This window comes from Capra hircus, chromosome 19 (assembly GCF_001704415.2).
Source record: "Capra hircus breed San Clemente chromosome 19, ASM170441v1, whole genome shotgun sequence".
Classification (NCBI taxonomy): Eukaryota; Metazoa; Chordata; class Mammalia; order Artiodactyla; family Bovidae; genus Capra; species Capra hircus.
Window position 1 is genome coordinate 24,332,193 of NC_030826.1, and position 25,708 is coordinate 24,357,900.

The 25,708-nt window shown below is 55.4% G+C and overlaps 1 protein-coding gene across 1 annotated transcript; it reads right to left on the bottom strand.

The window, feature by feature from the left end:
- Positions 1,349 to 20,117, bottom strand: P2RX1 (purinergic receptor P2X 1). The gene is made up of 12 exons (XM_018064431.1): positions 19,696 to 20,117; positions 8,734 to 8,881; positions 8,389 to 8,460; positions 7,837 to 7,906; positions 7,513 to 7,609; positions 7,125 to 7,205; positions 6,729 to 6,870; positions 4,193 to 4,320; positions 3,665 to 3,755; positions 3,193 to 3,258; positions 2,787 to 2,888; positions 1,349 to 2,667 (listed from the first exon to the last, which is right to left on the bottom strand). Exons 1-12 carry the CDS (start codon positions 19,830 to 19,832, stop codon positions 2,602 to 2,604), a joined length of 1,200 nt encoding a protein of 399 aa, XP_017919920.1. The 5' UTR covers positions 19,833 to 20,117; the 3' UTR covers positions 1,349 to 2,601.

Here is a 25,708-nt window from a genome sequence, read left to right on the forward strand (position 1 = left end):
TTAAGCAACTTGCCCAAGGACATATAGTGGCAGAACTGCAATTCAAAACTATCTTTTCCCTATATACCAGGCTGGCTAGGAAAATCAGGGGAGGGTGGGATCTAGGAGTTGCTGAAAGGAAATCTTTCAACAAAGCAGGGCTTGGCCAACAGCGTCAGAGACTGACAGGCCAAGCAGGATATGGGCTGAAGCGTCCACTTGGATGTGGCAACAAGGGCACTGCTAGTAACCTTGGCAAGGGCATCTAGAAAGGTTGTAGGGGCTGGAGGCCAATTGTAGAGGGGGTGATGCAGAGGGAATACGTGTAGACTGGTCTTTCCAGAATGGTGTTGGCAGAGAAGGGAGGGCGGGCTGAGCAGCAGGGAAACAGAAGGGTGAGAAGGTAGCAGGGTGGAGAAGCAGGGCGAGAAGGAGGTGGAAGAGGGGAGCAGACACAGGAGTGGGAGAGAGAGGAGAGACAGCCTCTAGTGGGAGGTCTCCAGGCTGGGTGAGGTTTGGAAATCAAGAAGGAATCCTCTGCTCGCTCAGGAGGGAAGCAGACAGGAGGTGCAAAACCCGGCAGATCCAGAGAAGGAAGGGAGGGAAAAAGAGGGAAAGTTCCTGTTTTGTAAAATCCGAGACACAGCTCTTTGCTAGGGAAGAGGGCAGAAGGCCAAGGGCCTGAGGGCAAGGGGTGGGGCTAGCCTATGCCATCCAATATGGTAGCCAGTAGCCACATGTGGCAATTTAAATTAACACAAATGCAACTAAACATCCAGTTCCTTGGTTGCGTGAGCCACATTTTAAATACTGGCCACACGTGAATACTACATTGGGCAGCACAGATAGAGAACGTTCTGTCACTGGTGCTGGACAATGCTGGTCTAGACAGAGCATGGTGACGGGGGTGCCCAGAGACCCCATGTGGCCGGAAGGTCATGCCCACAGCAGGGTCCCTGGAGACCCCTTGCACACTGTCTCCATTCAAGACCTGTCTCTCCTCTTTGGGACTCCAGCACAATTCTCTCCTAGGACAGCCAGCCCCTTCCTCAGCCCAGCTTTCATGAGGCCATGCTTGGGGTCTCTGCTTGTCCCAGTGCTAGGCCTTTCGAAACCAGGGGAGGGGCATGTGGAAGACTGGGAAGAGCGCCAATGTTCAGGCTGCGACAGTGGCCCGTGGATAAAGGTGAACCAATCCCCAGTACTGCCTCTGCGGGGCTCAGGGCTTAAGGGTCAGGTCACCACCTCCACGGAGAGATCCAGGAGGACCTCAACGATCACTCAGCTCAGGCCTGAGTTTCACAGCTGGGAACGCTGAGTTTCAGAGAAGGCGGGAAAGAAAAGGCAGAGGGCAGAGGTTTGAACTCATTCACCATTCCTTTTATTATCCTCCACCCCTTGATTTCTCAGACCTTGTGTTAACAGAGCTGGGCAGGCCATGGGAGCTGGGGCTGGGTCACAGGCAGAGAGCCCAGGATTTGGCTGAGGCTCCCACCCTGACCAGAGGTAGCTGAGTAAGGATCCATCACTAAGAAGGGCCGTCCTGGCCTCACACACTTCAGGATAACACATCCCCATGGAGGTGACAAGGCGTGGACCATGAGTCTGTGCCTGGGGGTGTAGGTGTGTTCAGATGGCTGTGTTTGCAGGGCCCAAGCTGTTCAAACACACAGTGTGGATGGGAGGAGGGTGTGCATATGGGTGAGTGCACGTGTGTGTGTGTGCATGAGATACTGTGTGGCTTGTGAGCACACTACACACCTGCTCAAGGCCTGCACCTGCCGGGCAATGCTGGCTGCAGTGAAGTCTGATACCCCATCAGGAGCAGTTCTAAAACTTAGGTCCTGAAGGGTTATGCTATCCTCGGAGACTGTGACCAGCCCTGGCAGTTCTGGTTCGGGAGATCTGGGGTGTGCCCAGGAGCCGGCGCTGTTTTTGGATTTCTTTGTTTGTTTGTTTTTGGCTCGTGGCTTGTGGGATCCTAGCTCCCTAACCAGGGAATCGTGCCCTGGCCATTGGCGGTGAAAATCCTAACCACAGGACCACCAGGGAATTCCCAAGTGCCAGCACTGTTGACCAGCATCCCAGGGAGATCTGGGGCCAGTAGGAAGCAGGGCTCAAGGTTAGCCATCCAATAGAACTCTCTGCGATGCTGCAAACATCTCTTGTGGTTCAGTAGGGCAACTGCTAGCCACATGTATATTTACCAATTGTAATGTGGCTAGCTGGAGGAATTGAAGTTTTAATTTTATTCAATCCTAATTAATTTAAATTTAAATAATCCCCCGCAGTTAGTGGCGGCCACTGGGGAGAGCAGAGGTCTGGAGACAAGAGGGAGCAGGATGGATGGATGAGGGCCCAGAGGGACAGGCACAAAGCTTGGGGCCAGGAGTGGCTGAGGCTGGGGAAGGCTTCCTTGGGAGGGTTGCAGAGCTGGAGCTGGAGCCCAGAATTGTGAGCTTCCGGCAACTTGGTGTCTGCCTGGCTGAGAAGGTGGGAGAGCTCCTGGGGAGATCCTTCCACCCTGGCGGGGGGACCCCTCTGCCCTGGCTGGGACCCCACCAGCTTCCCAGGGAGCAGGGCTCCCCTCCTGCTGTGTCCAGTAGGAGCCGGGGATGGAGGTCAGGATGTCTTCATGTTCTCCTGCAGAACCAGGGTGGAGCCGGTGGCCGCGGGGTCACGCTCTCCCTGTGTGGGCATCGGGGCGGGGGTGGGGGGAGCGGTCAGCCCCCTGGAAGCCGCTGGGTCCCCGGCACAGACATGCGGGCCTGAAGCCTCTGAGGGGCCGAGCGGGGGAGTTCTCTTACCGCCCCTGGGCCCATGTCCTCCGCGTACTTGAACTTCTTCTGCTTGTAGTAGTGCCTCTTGGGCAGGATGTGGAGCAGAAGGAGGTCACAGAGAACCGTGGCCTGAGGGGGCGGGTGGAGGACAGAGCACAGGGGCCTGGGGACAGGACCCTGCACACCCCACCTCCGTCCCTGCTGACCTCGGGGCCCAGGCTGAGTCCTGTCTGGACTCAGGTCCCCTCCCACCTCTGTCCTGCCCCAGCTCTGGGCCTCGGTTTCCTCAGACAGGCTGTGGGTCTACGGAGGTGGGGTGGGCTCAGAAAGAGTGAACAATTTCGGTCAGGTTTTGGGGTGGGAGACTTGTTGCTGAGGTGTGGGAGGAGAGGGACTGACCCCAACACAACGACCGCATGGCCTCAGCACTTACCACCCCGAAGATGCCAATCCCAGAGCCGATGGTGGTCATTGTGGGAATGATGTCAAACTTCCCAGCCTAGTGGCAGGGCCCAGGGGAAAGAAGCGTTAACGGTCAGAAAGGTCTGGTGGACAAGGCCTTCCTCAGAAGCCCTAAGATCAGGCCGGGGGCAGGGAGACCTCCCCACCCTCCAGTGTTTCCTGACCCCATAGCCCACTGCCCACGGTCCTGGCTTTGCATGGGGTCGCAGCCACTGGTCAGGAGCCCTGGGTTTTGATCTTGGCTCTGCCTCCCTGGACATGCAGAGATAGAGGGGCAGTGTATTCACAGGCTGGAAAGTCCTGCCCGCAACAGCACATTATCAGATATGGAAGTGCTAAATGAGGCCCATCCAGTTTCCCATCACCTAAAACCATAGACACCCCAGAGACACCAGCAGGAACCAAGAATGTGTCTCAGGCCACCCTTCACACCAGACACTCACCTTGCCGTCCACCAGGATGTCAAAGCGAATCCCAAACACCTTGAAGAGGTGCCGGTAGTTGGTCCCATTCTCCACAAAGTGCCTGGCAAACCTTGGGGAAGGGGAGAGGTGGCAGGAATGATGGAGAAACATCTTGGGTCGGAAGTTCCCAGAGCATCAGGAATGCTGGAGCCCTTATAGGTCCATGAGGAAGCCCCATGCCCCCGAGTATTACACAGAAGGGGACTTGTTGGCAGGAGTCCAAGCCTCATTCCAGGAATGCTGTATTCAACAATCACCCTAACTCCTGAGGCTGGCAATTTCCCCAGCCAGTCCTGGCCAGGTGGGCTTCAAGGGAATGGACAGCCAGGGGTGGGGCTCAGGCCTCTAAGCTTGTGCTCCCTGCTTGGCCAACCCCAGGAGGATGGGAGTTTCCCAGGCTCCTCTGCTCCCCTCCTGGGGGTACCTGCTTGATCTCAAGGGATGAAGGGAGTAGAAAAACCCATGGGGCCCCAAGGAAGGATGCACTGGTGGGGGCCTGGCAGGTACCTGAAGTTGAAGCCTTGAGACAGTTTTTTCTCCTCATACAGCCCATGGAACTCGTAGACGGGTTTGCAGTGCCGCACATGCCAGTCCAGGTCACAGTGCCAGTCGATGGTGATGCCCACCACCCCACCCTGCCAGGGATACAGGAGCTCAAGATCCAGGGTATAGGATCAAGAAGTCCTGCCTGGTAACCGGTGCCAGCAGTCTCTTGGAGAGGGAACATTTTTGTTTAGCTGTTTGTTTGAGAAGAGACCCTGAGAAGCTGCTTGAGGGTTGAGGTCCTGTCACGCTCTCTGGCCCTAGCTCCCGCCCATCACACTCCAGTTTCTAGAATACACCAAATTCTTCCTACCTCAGGGCCTTTGCACATGCAGTCACCCCTCCCCCACCTCCCATTCCCACAAGGTTGCCTCTTTCTCATCCTTTGGTCACTTCTGAGAGGCCTCCCCTAACCACCACCCTCAGTCTCAAATACGCCCCTGTGATTCCTTCTGAAGTGTTTTCTTCTAAAACATGTTTTACTTTATAGCCATATATTTATTCTCTGTGATTATTCACCCACGACCATAAACTCCACAAGGGGTGGGACCGTCTCATTTGCACTGATTCCTGAGTCCTAGTGTGGGAGGCGAGGAAATCGCTATTGAATTAAAGAGTGAGTTTGTAGGGACTTCCCTGGTGGCTAAGAGTCTGTGCTCCCAATGCAGGGGGCCCAGGTTCGATCCCTGATCAGGGAACATGCCAGAAGTGAGAGTTCGCACGCTGCAACTAAAGAACCTGCTCGCCGCAAGGAAGATCGAAGGTCCCGTGTGACACAGTAAGACCTGGCATAGTCGGATAAATAAATAAGACATACTTTTAAAAGTAAGTTTGTAAAGACATGGGCTGGGAAGAAAGAACCTGAGAAAGGGAAGCTCCTCTGGGCAAGGCAAGAATCAGGGACAGGTGGGGCTGGGCTGAGCAAGAGGAGAGTTGTGTCAGGTCAGAGCAGGTGTGGAGCTAGGCAGGTAAGCCGGAGGCTAGATGCTTGCAGACAATGGTGATGGGTGAGAAGTTCCCAGTGAGGGTGGCAGGGAGATTTTTAGGAAAGGGGAAAACTATAACATTCAGCTTTCTGGTCCTGTGTGTTGCTAGAGTAAAACCCCTCCAGGGGTTGGCAAACTGAGGACTGAGGGTCAATTTTGTTTACCTATTGTCTGTGGTTGCCTTTGCCCTGGGTCGTCGGAATGGAGACCATGTGATCTGTGGCTCATACTTATTCTCTGGCCCTTTAAAGAAAGTTTGTCGACCCCCATACTAGTTAAAGGTATAGTGAATGAGGGCTTGCCAGGTGGCTCAGTGGTAAAGAATCTGTCTGCCAAGCAGGAGACGTGGGTTCGATCCCTGGGTCGGCAAGATCCCCTGGAGAAGGAAATGGCAACCCACTCCAGTATTCTTGCCTGGGAAATCCCATGGACAGAAGAGCCTGGCGGGCTACAGTCCATGGAGTTGCAGAAGAGTCGGACCAGACTGAGCGGCTAAACAACCACAAATGGTGAGTGAGTTGTTTTGGGCGGTGATGTCACAGAAAGGGACTGATTTCCATCTCGGAGTCCTGCAGGAGCCTGATGATGTGAATCACGGGCAAACATGTCCCTTGGATGCCTCGGGCCAGGCAGCACTGAAGTGCCATCCTGTGTGTGAACTCACTTGACCTCAGGACAACCCCGCAAGACTTGTACTTATTATCTTTCCCACTTCACAGGAGTACAAGCTCAGAAAACGCTGAAGGGAGGGAACTTGTCTGAGGTCATGTGGCTCGTTCAGGCCAGAGCCAGGATCTGAACCCAGACAGGCTGGTCTGTGCTCCTTATAAAGTTCCCCTCCTGTCGGAACCCCACGTGACTGCACATCTGAGAATTCCTCCAGAATTCCCAGTAACCCCAGGCAGGCACAGGACTTCTCAAGGGCATGGACCATGGGATTTAAGTTGCTTTTATCTAATATTTAAAAGGCAGAACTTCCCTGGTGGTTCAGTGGTTAAGAATCCCCCTGCCAATGCAGGGGACATGGGTTTGAACCCCAGTCTGGGAAGATCCCACTTGCTGTGGGACAGCTACGCCTCTGTGCTGCAACTTCTGAAGCCTTTACACCCTAGAGCCCGTGCTCTCCAACAAGAGAAGCCACCGCAGGGAGAAGTCTGCTCACTGCAACTAGAGAGTAGCCTAAGCTCGCATGCAGCAATGAAGACTCAACGCATCCAAAAATTAACTAATGAACGAAAAAGAAAAACAGCGGGCCCTCAGAAGACATCCAGGTCTCATCTGCCTACGGCCATTCATTCGGGGCACCTCCTCAGTGCCAGGTCCATGCCAGCGCCTGCCGAGGACACAGGCCTGCATCTCAGAGGCCCCAGTATTAAGGGATAGGTCTGTATATATGGTCAGCCAGAACAAGGGGCTTGGGGGGATGGGGTGGTCAACTGGGCCTGTTAACCCAGGTCAAAAAATAAGGCCCAGTGATATGGGGTCCAGGCCTCCCCACACACCAGGCACTATACCTTCTCGGCCAAGGTGCTGAAATTCTGGCCTGACTCCTGTACCACATAGCCGAGCTTGAAGACTGGACACAGAGGGTGCAAGGTCTTGTGAAAGAGGCAGGTCTTCATGTAGCGAGCATCCACCTCCTCCACCAGGTTGCGCCTGCGTAGGCAAGAAGGCAGAGCATGCCAGCTGGAAGGGCACCCACCCTGCCCAGGAGCTCAGGGGGCCCCTCCCTCCCAGGCCCCAGAGACGCTCCTCCCACAGCCCTTGGAGCTGAAGGCAGCCGCCCCACATGCAGGGGCCCAGCCGAGCTTCTGCCCCCAGAAGGAAATCAACATGAGTGCAGGGTGACAGAGGTGACAAGCGGTGGCCTCCAAGGGCCTCCTGCGTCTCTGCCCGCTTTTCCCACGAACCTGGTGACCTTGAAGCGTGGAAAGCTGATGCTGTTCTTGATGAAGAGAGTGAAGTTCTCGGCCTCTCGGAGAAGGGCAGGGCTGGAGGAGACAGCACTCACTCACCAGCCCCTCCCCAGGAATCCCTCCCCACGGGAGCTGGCCTGGGGGGCTGGGACTGTGAGAACCCACGGGATCTTCCTGGGTCACTGAGGGGTGCACGTGCTGTAATGTGGACTCCCAGGCCCCTCGATCAGGGGCCGGGGCATCTTTGGCCTGGGCGGCACAGTTGGGGTGTGGGTAGGGTTGGAAGCAGTGGGGATAGACCCTTCCCAGAGCACAGATCCAGATGCCCCTCTATCTGGGCTGGGGACCCTGCTCCCCGCTCCCGGGAAGGACAGGGCGTTACCATGGGATGTTGTCGTCCACCTCCACGGGGCACCAGCCAAAGATCTCGCAGGTCTGCACGGTGTCGTTGAAGGCCACACACTTGCCTGTGCGGATGCCTGCAGCGAGGGTGGAACCCCTGGGTGCCCACCCCAAGCTGGGGCTGCAGAGGAGACTCCCCAGGCCCCACTCCTGGGAGCCCCCAGTGATGGGGCACCCAAGAGCAGAAGCATGAAGACAGACCTTCTGGGATGGGGGAGGCCAAGGTCGGGGTGGCCGGAGGGGAAGGGGCAGGAAGGACTTCCTGGTGGAGGAAGCCTGGAGCTGCAGAAGGGAACGGCCTTACCTTGGGCCTTTCTTTCTGCCTTTCCCGGGGTGCAGCCGCTATTATTTGTGCACGTGCCCCCTTCTGGGTTCTGGGGGAGGAGAGAGCTGCTGGCCACAGGCCCCCTGGGTTGGGTCCTGAGTAGATACACAGACATCCTACCCACCCCCGCCCCCAGGGCCCTTGGGATGGTGTGGGGCAGGATCTGAGATCCCTTCAGGGTGACCCTTGCTCACAGCCTCCTTTCCCCAGTCCCCCCACCACCTGGACCCCTCTGGGCTTGTGCCCAGCTGTCTCAGGGCTGATGTCAGCCGGCAGGGATTGGGGGGGAAGGTGTTGGGGACTGGGCAGGCACTGAGGCTCAGCATCCTGCTTGACACACAGCTGGGAGGGAAGCCTCAGCTCTGCCAATGGTGGGCCATCACTCTGTGTGAATCTATGCCTGAAATTCCATCATTATGGCCCCGCAGGGAGGCTTAATCAAGCTTTCCCTCCAATACTCAAGGGGACCTCCTCTTCCACATCACTTTTTCCTGAAGGTTCAAGAAACAGGGAATGGGTAACAGTCCTCACCTCTGCACAGTGACCTTGAGCCTGCCGGGGGGTGGCGATAAAATTGGTCATGACCACGAAGGAGCTGTCCCCCTGGAAGTGAGAGGCAAGGGGAGGGCAAGACAGGGTTCCGAGCTGGGAGAAGAGCCCGGAGAACACCAGTATGGTCCCAGCCAGCCCCCAGAACCCACAGGACCCCCAGCAGCCTCTACACTCATGACATCAGAGTGGGGTGACGGCACTGGGCTGCATCTGTGCCTCATTCACAGGGAAACTGAGGCCCACAGGGAGGCAGGACAGAGCCTAACCCAGCTCTGAGACTGCACACCATGTGGGTAGGAGGTGCCCCCCGAACAGTCAGCTCACCTGTGCTGGGAAGACGTAGTCGGCCACATCCCAGACCTGGGGGCCCAGGCTTGGAAGCTGTGTCACAGCCAGACCTTTGAGTTTAACAGACACACTGCTGATGAGGCTGCTCGAGGTCTGGTAGCCCTTCTCGTAGACAAACACCCACCTGGAGGGAGATGAGGAGGGCAGAGGGGCCAGAGCTGGGCAGGGCCACTCCAGGATGGCACGAGGCTGTGGGCCACTGCCACTTCCTCCCTCCTCCAGGGAGGGGAAGTCCTTTCCCTTCCCATCCCCAAGGGCATCTCTGAGGCCACTCTACTCCTAAAGCTTGGTGTGGGGCTGGAGGCGGGTAACCTTCACCTGCCTCCCTGTGCTGGAGCTCCATCCTTCCTTTCACTAGGAAAATGCTAATTCCCAGGGAGAAGAGGCCCTGCATGTCTCTTTTGGCTTCTCTTCCAAGAGTAGGGTTTGTTGGAGGCCAAGCTTCTTGGGAGTTCATGTGGTAAAGAATCTGCCTGCAGTGCAGGAGACCTGGGTTTAATCCCTGGGTCAGGAAGATCTCCTGGAGAAGGAAATGGCAACCCACTCCAGTATTCTTGCCTGGAGAATCCCCATGGCCAGAGGAGCCTGGCGGGCCATAGTCCGCGGAGTCGCAGAGTCAGACACGACTGAGCAACTAACACTTTCACTTTTCAAGCTTCTTGGACCCGTCTTCATCCCTATCTCCTTCCTTCCTGAGTCGCTCCCACTGAGAAGCAGCAGAGCATGGTGATGGCTGAGAGCCTGACCTTTGGTGTCCAAGTCTGGGCTTGCATTTCACAGGCTCTATGATTTGGGGAAGCTATTCAATTCCTCTCTGTTTCAGTTTCCTTGTAAAATGTAAACAACAAGAGTACCAACAGTACTTGTGCTGTGAGTCAATGCCTGGAAAAGCACTTAGAATGGAAACTGACATGGGGTAAGCGCTATATGGACAGACATTGCTGCTGCTGCTAAGTCACCTCAGTCCTGTCCAACTCTGTGCGACCCCTTAGACGGCAGCCCACCAGGCTCTCCTGTTCCTGGGATTCTCCTGGCAAGAACACTGGAGTGGGTTGCCATTTCCTTCTCCAGTGCATGAAAGTGAAAAGTGAAAGTGAAGTCGCTCAGTTGTGTCCCACTCTTAGCAACCCCATGGACTGCAGCCTTCCAGGCTCCTCTGTCCATGGGATTTTCCAGGCAAGAGCACTGGAGTGGGGTGCCATTGCCTTCTCCAGACAGATAGTAGCTACTATTATCTCAGCCATGCTGGGAGCTCCTGGGGAGGGGGACTGAGTGGAAGGGAAGCCAGAGAGGGCAAATGGCCCTTTGAGGGACTTATAGCATCTGGCCCCAGGTGAGGCCCTGGTGGGAGTGGCTCAGGTTGGAGGCCTCCCAGCTTTCCTGGGAAATTCTGGCCTTCCCCTCCCAGCATCAAGAACCCCTGCTCTTGGGACTTCCCTGGTGGTCCAGTGGCTAAGACTCCACGCTCCCAATGCTAGGTGCCTGGGTTCCCTCTCTGGCCAGGGAACTAGATCCCACAAGCCGCAACTAAGACTTCTCACGCTGCAACTAAAGATCCTGCATGCTGCAGCGAACACCCAACTCAGCCACATAAATGAATATTTTCAGAAAAGAACCCCTGTTACTTTAGGTTCTTCATTTTTAATCTGGGAGGTTTTGTGGGGCCAACCTCCTTCCTGGCCCCATGGTGGGGGCACATGACCACAGCTTGCTAAGCAATGTTCCACTGCCCTTGCAATGGCAACGGGTCTAAGCATGGGCACAGAATCCCGAGGAGTTTCAGCAAGGAGGCCAGAATTTTTCTGGGAATTACTGGGAAAGAGACATCATCTCGGCTGGGTGGCTAAGCCAGGTGGTTACAAGACCAAAACTATGGTGAGTCATCTTTGTTATCTCACGGAGAGAGCAAGCCTGAGAATGAAGCCAACTTAAGAGAAAAGCCAGGCCAGGAGACGGAGAGGACTGGACTGCTGACAGTGCCGTTTGAGCACCTGGATCCTGCCATACCTGAAGCATGTTGAAAAATCTACTTCTGGACTTTCCAGTTACACGAGCTCATAAATTCTTTTCCTTTATTTAAGCCAGTTTGGGTTTGGTTTCCGCTGCTTGCAAATGAAGGTTCTGGAGAATACTCCTCTCCAGGGTGTGGTCCCCTTCCTTCAGGAAAGAATCTTGGCGATTCACTGTAAGAATGTGTGTGTGTGTGTGTGTGTGTGTGTCCATGGTACCCATCAGAGTGTGTAGTCATGTATCTCCAGGGCAAATCTGTGAGCACAACTGTGGCTGCGACTGAGTGTCGGGAGGTGTGTTTCTGCCTCTGTCACTGCTCACACTACCTTTAACCCACCTGTCCAAAGCAGAGCTCAAAATCCCTCTTCTGTCCCCCAGAACTCAGGCTCCAAGACAGGATTCTCCCGGCCTCTTATTCTCAGAGCCACTGCTGGCTCTCTGGGGGTGTCTCCCTGCTCCAGGCCCCAGGAGGGCAGCCCACCATGTCCTCCTCTCCCCTCCTAGAGTCCACTCCTCTCCTCTAAGCCCCTTCCTGGCCATCCCCCTTCCGGACCACAGCCTGGTGCTGGCCCCCAGGAACTTAAGCATGGTCACTGCTGCCCCCTGCAGGCCTCAGATGGTAACAGGCGAGGTCCAACAGAGGCTCCTACTGCTCAGCGTCCTGAGCCTGCCTCTCTGTCTCCAGCCTCACCAGGGAAGGTGGGCCGTCTGAAGTCGCTGTTGTCAGAGAAGATGGGGAGCTGCCCCATATTCTGAACTCACTGCAGGAGAGGTCACAGACCCGCCTCTTGGCAGCTCCCATTCCTGACATCTTAGCCTCATTTCTCTCTTTGCCCAAAACCAACTCCTCATGTAGAGATGGAAAAAGAGGCCAAAGGGAGTGTAAAATCAGTCCTGAATATTCATCGGAAGGACTGAGGCTGAAGCTGAAGCTCCAATACTTTGGCCACCTGATGCGAAGAACCGACTCATTGGAGAAAACCCTGATACTGGGAAAGATTGAAGGCGGGAGAAGAAGGGGACGACAGAGGATGAGATGGTTGGATGGCATCACTGACTTGATGGACATGAGTTTGAGCAAGCTCTGGGAGATGGACAGGAAAGCCTGGCATGCTGCAGTCCATGGGGTTGCAAAGAGTTGGACACGGTTGAACAACTGAACTGAACTGAAGGGAATGTCCCTTCTGTGTCTGAGACAGACCCCAGGCGTGAAGCCCCCAGCCCAGGATTCTGCCCCTTTTTCTGCAGGGCAGCCTGGCATCAACATGTCTACCGGGAGCCACACCGAGGCTGTGCCCTGGAGCCAATGTTGCCATTCCCGGCTGTGTCTGCCCCCAGGGGCTGTCAGTCCCGGGAGGCCCAAATCTGGCCTCAGTGACCTTAGTTCTGATACTAACAGAATGACAATGGTGCCGTTTGGCCCGCCCCTCCAAAGCAGTGCTCATCTGGACTGGGTCTCGTAGTCACCACCCGAGGAAGGCCACCGGGGGGGCCTGATGCCAAAGAGACCAGCATCTTCAGAAGCCCCTCTTCTTCCAGAAATTCTCTTTCCCATTCTTTCCTCCTCACCCTCTGCAACACCCTGACCTGGTCTCTCTTCTCTAACAGCCCCTTGTGGGAGAGGTCACATGGTGGAGTGGCTGAGGGTGCAGCCTCTGGAGCCGCAGAGGTCAAGGTTCAAGTACCAGCAGCGCCACTCACCAGCTGTGTGGCTTCAGGCTAAAGACTAAACCTCTTGAGCCCTGGATTTCTCAGTTAAAAAGCAAGTGAAGGCACCTGCCTCAAAGATGCTGCTGATGCAACAAATGCAGCCACTCACTGAGCCTGGGCCTCAAGAAGAGAAAGCATCTAGGTGATTGGAGGATGCCCCCGTGAGTTCTCTTTAAGGAAATCAGCACAGTGCTTGGCATGCAGTTAGCCCATAAAAAACCAATCCTATTTATTTACGGTTTCTGGTCCTCCTTCACTAATTCCTCCTTAAATGTCAATCTGCCCCCGTCCCCTGGCTTCTATTCTGGGCCCAGGCGGAACCCTGTGTGCACTGCTGCAGGCACACTTTGTCCCTGATTTTCTCTCTCCGCTTCTGCACTCTCCTCTGAGAGTCAATCCCACACATTCATTTAGTCAGTCAACAAGTATCTCTTCATCAGGCCCTGTTATGTGCCAAGGACCGCTCTAGGCATGAAAAATACAGAAGAGAACCCAACAAACCCCAATTCTGCTCTCAAAGAGCTTATCCAAATGCTGAAGCTCCAGCTGCGAGTATTCGGTGACACACACTCCTTCCCCTTGCCCTGGGCCCACCCTGCCTCCAAACCGCACAGTTGCCTCCAACTTAACTCGACCCTTTGGAAAACAGTCTGGAATTTCCTCGAAAAGTTAAATGCGGAGGAACTTCCCTGGTGGACCAGCGGTTAAGAATCTGCCTTGCAACGCAGGGAACACAGGTTCGATCCCTGGTCTGGGACTGAGATCTCACATGCCGCAGAGCAGCTAAGCCCGTGTGCCGCAACAGCTGAGTCCAGGCACCACAACCAGAGAGTCTACAAGGAAGATCTCGTGTGTGGCAACCAACACCTGAGGCAGCCCCATAAATAAACAGATAAATATTAAAAAAAGAAGTCAAACATGAAATTGCCATTGACTCAGCAACTCCACTGCTAGTGAGAGAGTCAATTTCTAGGCAGTTTGATAAGTCCGGGGTCCCTGAGAAGGAGGGAGGGGGCTGGGGTTCTTGAAGAGGAGATGGGGATCTGGAATTCTCAAGGAGGAGGAAAGGACAAACATCTTTTTTTTCTCTCTATTCCTTAGTCTTAGTCACATAAATCATTTTTTTCCTTTAAGCCTGGAACTGATGATTACACAACAAACAGCTCAGTTTCAACTCTGTACTAAAGATTATAGCTTCTCCTTCCTGAAAACCTTCTGGCTAATCCTGTTATCTTAAAATGTAAAATATGGGAGTGGGTCTAGTAAGATATTTACAGTCTTGAGACATTCTTTTGATTTATTGTAATAACTAATTTAAAAAGTATATAACTCCCTTGCTTAGAATAGCGAGGGGGACACTCTCCGTCCCCCTTCTGATGCCTATGTCAGAAGCTCTCTCTGTCCGTTTTCATACTTTAATAAAACTCTGCTACACAAAAGCTCTTGAGTGAGTAAGCCTGGTCCCTGGTCCCAAAGCTAAATCTTCTTTGGAGATCAAGAACCTGACACCGTTCACCATAAGCTACTACCGGGAACTGAATACCCAAGAAAACTGAAAACATATCCTCATAGAAACTCATACACAAATGTTCACAACATTATCCACAAGCAGAAAGTGGAAACAACTCAGATGTCCAGCAAAGTGTGGAATTTCCGTATAATGGCATATTATCCAGCCCTGAAAAGGACTGAAGAACTGACACGTTATAACCAACATGGATGAACCTTGCAAACATGATGCTAAGCAAAAGAAGCCAGACACAAAAAGGCCACACGTTGTATGATTTTATCTACATGAAATATCCCGAATAGGCAAAGTAAGGGGTAAGGAGGTGCCATGGGGAATGATTGTTAATGGTGTGAAGTTCATTTTCAGTTTAGTTCAGTCGCTCAGTCGTGTCCAACTCTTAACCCCATGAACCGCAGTACACCAGGCCTCCCTGTCCATCACCAACTCCCAGAGTCCACCCAAACCCATGTCCATCGAGTTGGTGATGCCATCCAACCATCTCATCCTCTGCCGTCCCCTTCTCCTCCTGCCCTCAATCCTTCCCAGCATCAGGGTCTTTTCAAATGAGTCAGCTCTCTGCATCAGGTGGCCAAAGTATTGGAGTTTCAGCTTAAACATCAGTCCTTCCAATGAAGTTCATTTGGGGGTAGTGCAAATATTCTGGAATTAGATAGTGCTGATGGTGGCTCAGTGGTAAAGAATCTGCCTGCCAATACAGGAGACGCAGGAGACACGGATTCGATCCCTGAGTTGGGAAGATCCTCTGGAGGAGGGCATGGCAATGCACTCCAGTATTTTTGCCTGGAAAATTCCATGGACAGAGGAGCCTGGCAGGCTACAGTCCATGGAGTCACAAAGAGTTGGACACGATTGAGCACAATGGTTACACAACTTTGTGATTATACTAAAAATCACTAACTTGCATATTTTGAAAGGATGAATGTTATGACATGGGAAATCCATCTCAAAACAAAAGTTCAACTGGGCCAAACTGAACACCTCAACTCCCCACAGAACTTGCTTCTCCCCACAGAATTTGCCATCTCAAAACAAAAGTTCAACTGGGCCAAACTGAACACCTCAACTCCCCACAGAACTTGCAGGTGTCTTCATCCTGCAGGAAAGCGCTATACCTATCCCAGCCCCCAGGCTCACAGCCTGGACGTGCAATGCTCACACCCCTCACTCTGCCTCTTGCTCATATTCTTTCATGGCATCCCTCCATCCTTCCTGTCTCCCCTTGGCTTTCACCAAAAGACCCAGAGAACTTTTTGTAGGGGGAGGGGCTGAGACACAAGAGGAGCTGGATCAGACTCCAGGGCAGCTCTGACATGGGACAGGGGGGGACAGGTCATGAGCTTGGTTGTACAGGGTGTAACCTTGGTCCACGCACTATCAAGCAGGCAGACCATCCTTGGGGAGAGCCCAGACCAGACTCCAAGCCCAGGAAGGACTGTGTTCAGAGCGGCAGCCCACACTGGGGGCTCAGGGGTTAATCAACATGCAGACAAGTCAAGCCGATGATTTGTCTTTAAATGTTTTGAATGAGTCGCCAGCCTCTAAAAACGAAGAAATGTTCCTTTCACCCATAAATTCCAGTTTCCTACCGCTCTCGAGAAGCCGGGAACTCTGGCCATGCCGGTCACGTTGGTCAGTGCCACAATGGTGGGCAGAAGAGGCTGGGGGTGGCCACCCCCAGAGCGGGGCCCGCGGGATGACGACTTGTTTGCCTTGCTCACCGCTTCTTCCTTGGCCTCACCTTCTCCTGTCATCACGGCTGCTGCATCTCAGCTGTCCTGCCTCTGACGGCCCCGCTCTACCCCAGCACCTGCCTGTCCTGGGCCTTCCCCTGTTAGACACCCTCCCATGGCCCCCCACCACATACAGAAAGAAGCCCACGCTCCTCAGCTCAGCGTTGAGAGGTCTGAGCCAGTGGCCGTGCTCGCTCCTCCCTCCCCTCTCCCTTGGCTCCCTTCATGATTCCCCAGCCTAGTCCTAGCGACTCTTTCGCTGTTCCCTCCCTGACCCAGGACCTTTGATCACACGCCCGCTCTCCTGCAGAAGCTCCTGGACTGAGGTGGGTACTCAACCAGGCTCCACCAATCAGGATACTCCCTATCCTTGGCCACAATGATTGGTTCTGAGATGAGCACATGACCCAATCCCAGCCAATAAGAGTTGGACCTGGGACTTTACTGGAACTCTGGAGGAGGAGATCAGAGTTGTGCGGCAGGGCTGCTGGTGGCCTTTTTTCTACTCTGCGGACAGAGAGTCGTCTTGAGAATGAGACCTCCGTGGAGGAAAGCAGAGCCAAGAAGAAGAGAGCCTGGCTTGTTTTTTTGGAGAACCCAATGAGACCAACCTGAATTCCTGAATTCCGTCCCATAGAATGTGCTGCTTCTGCACCCTCATCGTGGAGGATCCAGGCAGGCCTGAAGCCTGCACTGATTTTTCAGTTACACAAACCAGTCAATACCCCCAACTCTTCATTTTGATTGGGTTTCTGTCAATAGGAACCGAGAAGTTCCAGCTAATCCATCCCCAGCCTCTCTCTCTCTCCTGTCCACCCTGTACCCCACCTCTATCCCAGGGAACCTGACACAGCCCTAGATACAGAGAAGATGCTGTAGAAGTATCCTCAGATACCTCTTTCCCTGTGATAATTTGTATCTCTCCTTATCTCTGATAGGTGCACTCCAGGATCAGAGGCATGTGACTTCAAGTGCTCCATATAGGGGCACACAGAAGGCCCATGGGAAAGCCAAGAGCAAGACTGCCTGGACTATAGCCTCCTGGCCTTTGCTCAAGCCTGGTTCTATCACTATGTCACCTCCTCCAGGAAGCCTTCCCAGACTCCCCTTCCCAGATGACATTCACAAATCCCCTTGAGACCCACCTGTGTGTGCAGCCAGACCTCTCTCCTTCCCTGACCAGAGCAGGCCAGACAGGGACATGTCCCAGCATACCCCATGTATGGACCTGGGAGGTCATGAATGACAGCCCACTGCCAGCACACCTCCAGTATGGAGCGCTCATCACCTCCCAGGAGACAGCTCTAACTGCAAATTAACTCTGAATTTTAAATATTATTCCTTTATTCATTTATTTTTGTCTGCACTAGGTCTTTGTTGCTGCGTGCAGGCTTTCTCTAGTTGCAGTGAGCAGGGGCTACTCTCTAGTTGCGGTGCTGAGCTTCTCATTGCTGTGGCTTCTCTCATTGTGAAGCACAGCCTCTAGGGTGCACAGACTTCCGTAGTGGCAGATCACAGGCTCTAGAGTGCAGGCCCAGTGATTGCGGCACATGAGCTTAGTCGCCCCGAGGCATCTTCCCAGACTAGGGACTGATCCTGTGTCCCCTGCACTGGCGGGTGAATTCTTAACCACCGGCCCAACAGAGAACTCCTAACCGTCTTACCATGCTCAATCGCTCAGTCATGTCTGACTCTCCTACCTACTGTGGACTGCAGCCCCCCAGGCTCCTCTGTCCATGGAATTCTCCAGGCAAGGATACTGGGGTGGGTTGTCACGTTCTCCTCCAGGGGATCTTCCTAACACAGAGATTGAACCCGTGTCCCCTGCATTACAGGCAGGTTCTTTACTGTCTTAACCACCAGGGGAGCCTTGGGAGGTGGGAGTAATGAAAGAAAGGCCATTCCTCTTCAGGAAAGAGCAAATTATTCAGCCTTCAGGCAACATCTTTAGAGGGTTTCCCAACCCCCTGCTCCACGAAACAGTTGAGAAATCGAGACCTCAATGGCTGTGGATGCCTGGCTGAGCCGTCTGTGCAGTGATGGGAAGTGGCCAGATGAGGGAGTCAGAGACAGCAGGAGTCGCAGCCCCAGCGGGAGTTTGAGGGTCAGGTTAGGGGGTGTTTCAAAGGGACCCTGCCTTCCTCCCTCTGCTTTGTGGCTTGGGCAGGTCAGTGCCCTTCTGTGAGCATGTTTCCTTTCCAAGATATCAAGGCTGACTTTGGAGCCACACAACGGATTATGATCCTGATCCTGCCACTTTGTAGCTGTGAAAACCTGGCTAAGTCAGTGTCTGAGTCTTAGCAACCCTAAGGAGCGCACTGACTGGGGAGGGAGGGAGAGAGGTCCCCATCCCTGGAGGCATGTGTTCAGCACCGGGTGGTGCCCTGGGGCATATGCTGTAGCTGGGGGTGGGGTGGGAGGACTGTCCCCTTTCCCTCTGACAGTTTGTGACCAACACACAGAAGGAGGCATGGCGTTGCTCCCAGTGCTGACCCGGAAGCAGAAACAGGGAACCACAGGGGCCGCAAGGAGGACGTTTTCCCAGTCTCTAGGGGCGAGGGGTCGACTGGGCCCGGCTGGGCAACCCCTCTCCCAGAAGGGTCAGGAGTGTGGCTAAAGGTGAACCCATTAGAGGGGTTCGCCCTAGTGAGGTGGGAGAGGAGGAAGCTGGGGATTAGGAGGCCCTGGTTCAAACTGGGACTGGAGGCTGACTTGCTGCGTGACCTAGAAATTCCACTGCTCCCCTCTGGGTCCGTTTCCCTCACAAGTTCAGTGACACTGCAGATATCAAATTGGTTTGTGGACAGAAGGCTGAAGCTGAAAGGTCTCGGAGAGCTGGTCTGTGGCCGTGCTCTACCTGCTCGGTTCTGAGGCTTCGGGGACCGGATGGAGCTGAAGTGAGGCTGTTTTGGATGATAAGGCCTGGGGGGACCAGGACTATGTGGTCGCCATTTGGCTCCTGGTCAGCCTGCCCTGGTTTGGTCTCACGGCAAAAATGGGGATGTGGAGACCAGAAAGGCAGGGTTACTGGTGCCCCAGATCCCCCAGCAGGGGCTGAACCCCCTTCAGTGGCCCTGAGGCCTCCGGGAGCCCTCTGTGGGGTCACTATAAGTGCACCTGCCCCCTACCCTGCTCACCGCCCCCCTACCCACACACCAGGGCACTCAGGCCCAGAGACACATCCCACAGCCACACCCGATAAGCAGATGCCCAGACACATGAAGGCACATTCACCCCACGCAGAACTCTGGGTATGCCACACACGCATCCACACACACGCATGTGATCACACAAGCACCTGCTAAGACAGCCAGGAAGATGGCCTTTGTGTGGACCCCGGAACAGCAGCCCATAGGTGAGTCCCACCTACTTCTGCCCCTGCAGCCTGGGAGGGTGGGATAGGTCCCATGATGCCCAGAAAGGGGCTGTCCTCCCCAGGGCCAGAACCGACTTCCGACCTTCGTGTGACATGGCGCCTTTAAGGAACCAAGTGTTCTGAACCTGCAGGTGTCTCTGCTCAGTCTCGAGCAACCCAGGACGCCTCTAGTTCAGGCAGGCAGATGGGAGCAGGGTCTATCCCACGCTGGCTTGTAAGGTGGGGCACTGCCTCCATCCCTCAGCAGTGCATTGGGAGGTCAGAGGTGGAAGGGCTCTGTGGGAAGCCACTCGAGGGAACCGTTAGCTGTGAGTCAGTTCCTCAGAGCCCAATGGCTTAACCTCTTGTCCCCATATGACTGGGAGCAGGGCTGCCCCTCATCCCTGCGTCCCTGTCTCAGCAGCAGGTTAGCAGGTTCCCATTCCTTCTGAAGGTCACCAGAATGGTTTGTCAGGAGGGATGACAGCCACGAGAGAAAGAAGGGCTCTCTGGGGCTCATGGGAGGCATCGCAGAGCCTGGAGGACAAGCCCTGGCTGGGGGCTGGTGACGGGGGACAGCAGGGAGGGGGGTCCACACTCACCCAACGACGTAGACCAGGACCACGAGCTGGATCAGGCGGAAGACGACGCCCACCTTCTTGTTGCGCACAAGCACCATCCGGGGGGTGTCATACTCGAAGAAGAAGGCAGCCAGCTCATCCTGGATCCGCTGCGCCATGGTGGCCAGGCTGGGGGCTGAGAACCGAGCCCCTTGCAAAGCCCTGGCTCCCCAGGGGTGAGCCAGGCGTCAATACTCACAGCGTCTACGGAGGTGAAGCTTCTAGGGCTTCCCCAGCCCCTCACAAAGAGCAGGGCGGAACAGGTGGGCCCAGAGGTCAGGAGTCAGAGGTCAGTTGGCAACACTTGAGTTGGATGGGAGCGTCCTTGGGTGGTCAGAGCTGCTCTTGGCCCCTGGCAGGCGATGGACTGTGGGCCAGCCGTGCCTGTGGACAAATAAATTCCCAAAGATAGATGGGGGCGGGGCTGGAGGGGGGCCACCCAGGCCCAGCCCAATTGCCCCTCCTGACTCGGCCTGGGCGGCCCGGCTGGGCCTCCGGAAACAGAAGTTGTTGGCAGGAAACCATGGGCCACACGTCATAAGGCAAAGATAAAGCCATCAGCCCCCCATAAACCTGGCAGAAGAGAGCTGGGGGCTCAGGCCAGGGCCTGGCTGGAGTGGCCTCTGGCAGAAGACCTCCCCACACCAGGGACTCCTCCCATGTCCAAACATCCTCCCTGCCCTCCCTTGGCCCCCAGGTGGAGCATGCAGGCCCTGGGGCTCTGCAGCCAGGAGGGCAGAGAGGAAAGAGGGCTGCTTCCTGGCCGGCTCCCTGACACTTGCTGAGCCCGAGGCAGGACCCCCAACCCGACCTCCCAGACCCCCTTCCATCCATCTGCCCCTCTGGATCTGAGCCTGGCCTGTGCCTAGTCAACTTCAGCGCTGGGCTGGCATCTCCGACCTCCCACTGCTCCTGTCCTGGATTCACCTCCACTACCCTGAAACCAGCATTTATGGGTACCTGGGTGCAGGTACCCAGACAGGATAAGGGCCACATCTATTATATGTCATGGACAGGCTCCCCGAGCCGAGCTCGGAAAGCCTGATGTGAGACTGTCTCAGTGCCCACTCCCAGCTCTGCTGCCTGCTAAAGGGCCTGGCACCTTGCTTCACCTCCCTTCTTCCTCCTCTGTGAAACCGGGAGTTAGTGAGCTTTCTTCATAAGTCGAAATCCCGGGGATGGGTCCTGACAACACTGAGGACCAAGAAACTGAGGTGGCTCTTGAGCTTGGGGTGCAGCCCCTCTGCAGTCCCTGCACACACCCGCAGCCCAGGCTCTGAACACAGGGGTCCCTGGGGGCTGGGGTGGGTTGGGGCAAGTCCTGTGTGAGCTCTCAGAACACCAGAGCTGGAAGCTTCCCCGCAGCTCCGCCTCATTCTGCAGGTGAGGAAACCGGAGCTCAGAGAGGAGAAGTGAATTGCCCAAGCTCACCCTGCATGGTACAGAAAGCCCCCGCTTGAAGCAGGAAGGTCTCCCTGGCCCTCCCTCAGCCCAGGCAGGGTGTTCTCAGGGTTCCGTCAGCCCTTCCCCCTACCCTGTCCAAGCTGCCCCACCCTGAAGTCTGATAGGAGTCTTCTTCCTGGCGGGGCTGTAACTGGGAAATCACTCTGGGCCCGGAGCCAGGTCCCAGGGCTGGGAATCCCAGCCTCTTGTCTGGGTAGAGCGGCCTTCTGGACAGCAAGGGACCCCCCACCCAGAGGGTAGGCCTGCAGCTCCTTCCAGCTGGCCCCCCAACCAGGCCAATCACCCCCATTAAACAGACTTATCTTGCACAGAGCACCCACCAGTCTCAGGCTCAACTCTTGTCCAATGATGCTACCTGCAAGAGGGCCTGGCGAGTCCACTTCCTGGGCTTTTCTAGGAAAATCCAGAGATGCTGGGAGGCAGAGCTGTGGTAGCCACATCCCTTTGGCTTGATCTTGACCCCAGACAAAAGGATCTGTCCTCTTCCCAGCTGACCTCATGGCCCTTGGACTAGCAGGCCCTGGACATGAATTGCTTGCGATGGGAGGTGGGGTGCTGGATGCTGACACTGAGTCTGAACCATTTCAGGAGGGTTGCTGGGACTGGATGAGGGGGTGTGGTGGGGGAAAGGAAGGGAGCAGAGAGGAGATGAGAAAAGAAGGAGGAAAGGATGAGGGATGGAGGAAGGGAGGGAGGAAGGGAAGGAAGTCAGGCAGAAGTTCTCCCATCTGCGTCTGTGCTTTTCACACCCTCACATGTCTGCCCCCTCCTCCTCCATCTCTTTCTCCCAGAAGGAGCCAGGCTTGCTGACAGACAGATGGACCCAGGGACAAACCGGCTTGCCTGGAGCACACACATGAGCTCCTGTTACAGTCTTGGTTCTGACCCTGACCCTCAGAAAACAGGACACCCTGGAGAACGGTCTCATTTGGGGATGTTATCATAACCCCCCAAACAAAAAGAAATAAAAGAAGTTCTATTTCTTTCCCCAAATTCCTGTCCTTGCAAATAACCCTGCAGAGTAAGACAGGCAGCTGATAGAGTCAACATCCCTTCACCGGTTCTAAAATGCATCTTTCCATGGGCTGTGCTTTCCTAACCTTAGCCCCAGCTTCAGCATCCCCAGGGACAGATATCTGTGTTTGTTCTAGACATCTTGGGGCGTGAGGGAAGCCTGGAATGCTGCGGGCTTTTCTTTATAGCAGCCTTAGCTGGAGAATCACCGTTTTACAGGTAAGGCCACAGAGGCTCTGGAAGTTGAGTGCCACTGTCACACAGCGACTAGCTCCCATGTCTGCTGGTGGCCAGGAAGGAGGTTCCCCAAAGTCTGAGATCTTGGCCCAGAGCCCACCCCAAGACTCCAGCCCTTGAGAGCCGCCAGACCTGCCTTATAAGCCCAAAGGCCGAATGGCCGGCTCGGGCACTGGGCCGGGCCTTGTAGGGAGAGAAGGCATTGCTGCCAAGCGCTCGGCCCCATGACGGCCTCCCCTGCCTGGCTAAATTTAGCGGCTCTGTGAGCATGGAGGGGGCCTGTGTGCCTGTCCTGGAGGCCAGCCCAGGCCCTCAAGGGGGTCGCAAAGTCTCCAAAGAGTCTTCTTGGCCATTCAGCGTCCCAAGGTTGCAGAGGCCACACCACCGCCCGAAGAGGAGTTCAGCCGAAGCTCCCCAGACCATCTGGGCCAGCCTCAGTGTCCCAGGGACTTACCTGGTACCTCAGCCTCTCAGATACCGGCTGGAACAGGGCCCTGGGCTGGTCTGTCTGGACTGTCTGGGGGACGTGAGGGGAGAATGGGCATCCATGCGGAGGCCACAGCAGGGGTCCCCAGGCTGGCATCTCCCCACTGCCCGGACCTTGCATGGCTTCTCTGGCCTCTTCTGTCCCCAACTATGGGCCATGATCTGGCTGGAGCCCCCCTGCCTGAGTGTCCGGGGCATCACAGCCCCCTGGTTCTCCTCCATGCTTGGGGGTCATTCCCCCTTGGCCCTCAGCCTCTTCCTGCCGCTGGAACGTGGGGCGATTTGGGGCTGGCCTGGGCCCTTGCACTGCACACTTAGCAGGCACACACCCAGAGGTCCACCTCCTGCTGATGCTGAAGATGCTACACCCACAGCAGCCACATACCCACCGCCCCCTCTGGCCCCCACTCTTTCTTCTAAATCAAACTGCATTAGGGTGTAAATTTGTTGTTGTCGTTCAGTAGCTGGGTCGTGTCCGGCTCTTTGTGATCCCATGGACTGCAGCCAGACACTCCTCTGTCCATGGGATTTTCCAGGCAAGAATACTGGAGGGGATTGCCATGCCCTCCTCCAGGGAATCTTGATGGAACCCAGGTCTCCTACATTGCAGGTGGATTCTTTACCATCTGAGCTACCTTACATGCAATCACACATACCCATTTTAGTCACACAGTTTGATGAGTCTTGATAAATGCCTGCAATGCCCCCCCACCCCCACCCCAATCCATCACTCATGAACCTTCCTCCTGCCCCTTTGCTGTCAATCTTCTCCGGCTCCCAGCCGGGCTCTGTTGCTCTGTTACTAGATTTGTTTTGCCTTTTCTGGAATTTCACAGAGCTAGAATCGCTCAGTATGGGCTCCTTTTTCGTTCCGATTTCTTTTCCTCAGCACCAGGGTTTTCAGCATCATGCATTCTGTTGCATAGATGGATGCGCTGATTTTTATTGCCGGTGGGGGGGTGGTGTTGCCGTTCGACTGTATGGACACACCACAGTTTGTTTATCCTTCCCCCGTCGATGGACGTCTGGGTTGTTTTAGTTTGGGGCCACAGAGAATACAGCTGCTGTGGACCCTTGGGTTCAGGTCTTTGTGTGGACACATCTTCATTTTCTGTGTTTGCTCTTCCACTTCTCCCAACGTAGCCCGTGGGCCTCCCTCCCAGATGTGGGGTGTAGTGGAGGGGCACAGAAGCACAAAATCCTGGCCTCTGGAGGGAGCAGCAGGAAGGCCATGGCATTTTGGTGGCTGCCATCCCTGATCCAGAATGAAATAAGCCGGGGCTTTCCCCGGAATTCCCTCCCGGGCCCGCGCCCGTGAGGTAGGAAACCTCTGTTTACCTTGGCCGCCCTGTCTTGGCCCATCAGGCTCCATGCCGTGTGCTGGACAAGGCTGGACTTGGGCAGGCCTGAGGGGCAGGGGCGGAGGCAAAGCAGGCTTGGGCACGAGCCCCAGAGGCTGCCAGGAGCCCTGGAGCCCGCCTGTGTCCTGAGCAGACCCCCAGGCCCATCACAGGGCCACTCACTGCCTGTCTGTCAAGATGAAGGCCAGTTAGATGATCAAGCCAGAGTGAGCCATGCCTGGCCCATCTCGTGGAGCTGGTTGAGGACGCCCGAGATAAGGTGTGTGTAAAGGCTGTGTTCTGAGATGGACCTTGTACAAGGGGGAAACCTCCTTTTCATTCCCAGGTCCTGCGGTAAGCTGTATGCCAAACCCTGTCCCCCAAATTAAACCTGGCAGCTCCTAAGGGCAGCTACAGCCTGCTTTGGTCATGGCCAGCTTCCTGGATGCCCCATCTGTGCCTTCACAGGGTCCTCTTGCTCAGAGACCTGCATGTGTGGCTTATTGCTCTGCAGCCACTGCTAAGAAATTCTTTGAGACTTCCCTGGCGGTCCAGTGGTTAAGACTTCACCTTCCAATGAGCAAGGTGTGAGTTTGATCCCTGGTCAGGGAGCTAAGATCCACATGCCTCAGGGCCAGAAAACCAAAACATGCAAAACAGAAGCAATGATGGGGCAAACTCAACAAAGACTTTAGATACGCTCCACATCAAAAAAAGGAAGAAGAGAAATTCCTTATCTTTGAACAAGAGGCTCCACATTTCCACTCTGCACTGAGGCCCACTGGTTACGGAGCTGGTCCCACCTCTGGCCCTGCGGGCAGGGCCCGAGGCCCCTTCCCAGGGCAGTGAGTCCTCCTTTCAGAGGAGAAAACGAGGGAGGCAGGGGACCTTGGCTCTTCCCTTCCCAGAGACCCCGGTCCCAGAGGGCAGGGCCGTCTGGGCGAGTCAGGAGTTCATGACAAGCAGCCTCATGAGGCCCCTGGACAGTGTGCACCTCAGGAAGCCCTTGGGGGGATGCATTCGAGTGGGGCTGGTAAGGACCAGAGATGGATGGCACCTGAGGGAGAGACAGGACCCATGGAACAGCCGGGGCTGGGGTCCCCTCTGCAGGGAACACGGGACCCCTGATATTCAGGCTCCAGGCCCAGCCCTGCTTCCCATGGACTCCTCCCAGCCTTGTTTCCCCATGAATCACATGTAAAGGCCTTTGATCACGTGCACAAACTGTCAACCGTGGTGCACCTGCGGAGAAGGCAGTCATGTCAGAGACTTGACTCCTGAAGTCAGGGTCTCCCCTGCCTCGTCTGACGAGATCTCTGGCTGGGGGCATGAGAGCCCCAGATCTTGCTCACGGATCCTGGGGGAGGGGGACGAAGGGGTGGGAGCCCCCAAAGGAAGCATGGAGTGGGCAGAGGGGGGCCCGCTCCCCAGCAAACACAATAATGACTCTCACG

Coding starts and splice junctions, on each gene's coding strand:
- P2RX1 (XM_018064431.1), bottom strand. CDS start 19,832: ATGGCGCAGCGGATCCAGGATGAGCTGGCTGCCTTCTTCTTCGAGTAT. Junction 8,882..19,695: donor GTCCTGGTCTACGTCGTTGG/GTGAGTGTGGAC, acceptor ATCTCCCTCCAG/GTGGGTGTTTGTCTACGAGA. Junction 8,461..8,733: donor ACTACGTCTTCCCAGCACAG/GTGAGCTGACTG, acceptor TCTCACTTCCAG/GGGGACAGCTCCTTCGTGGT.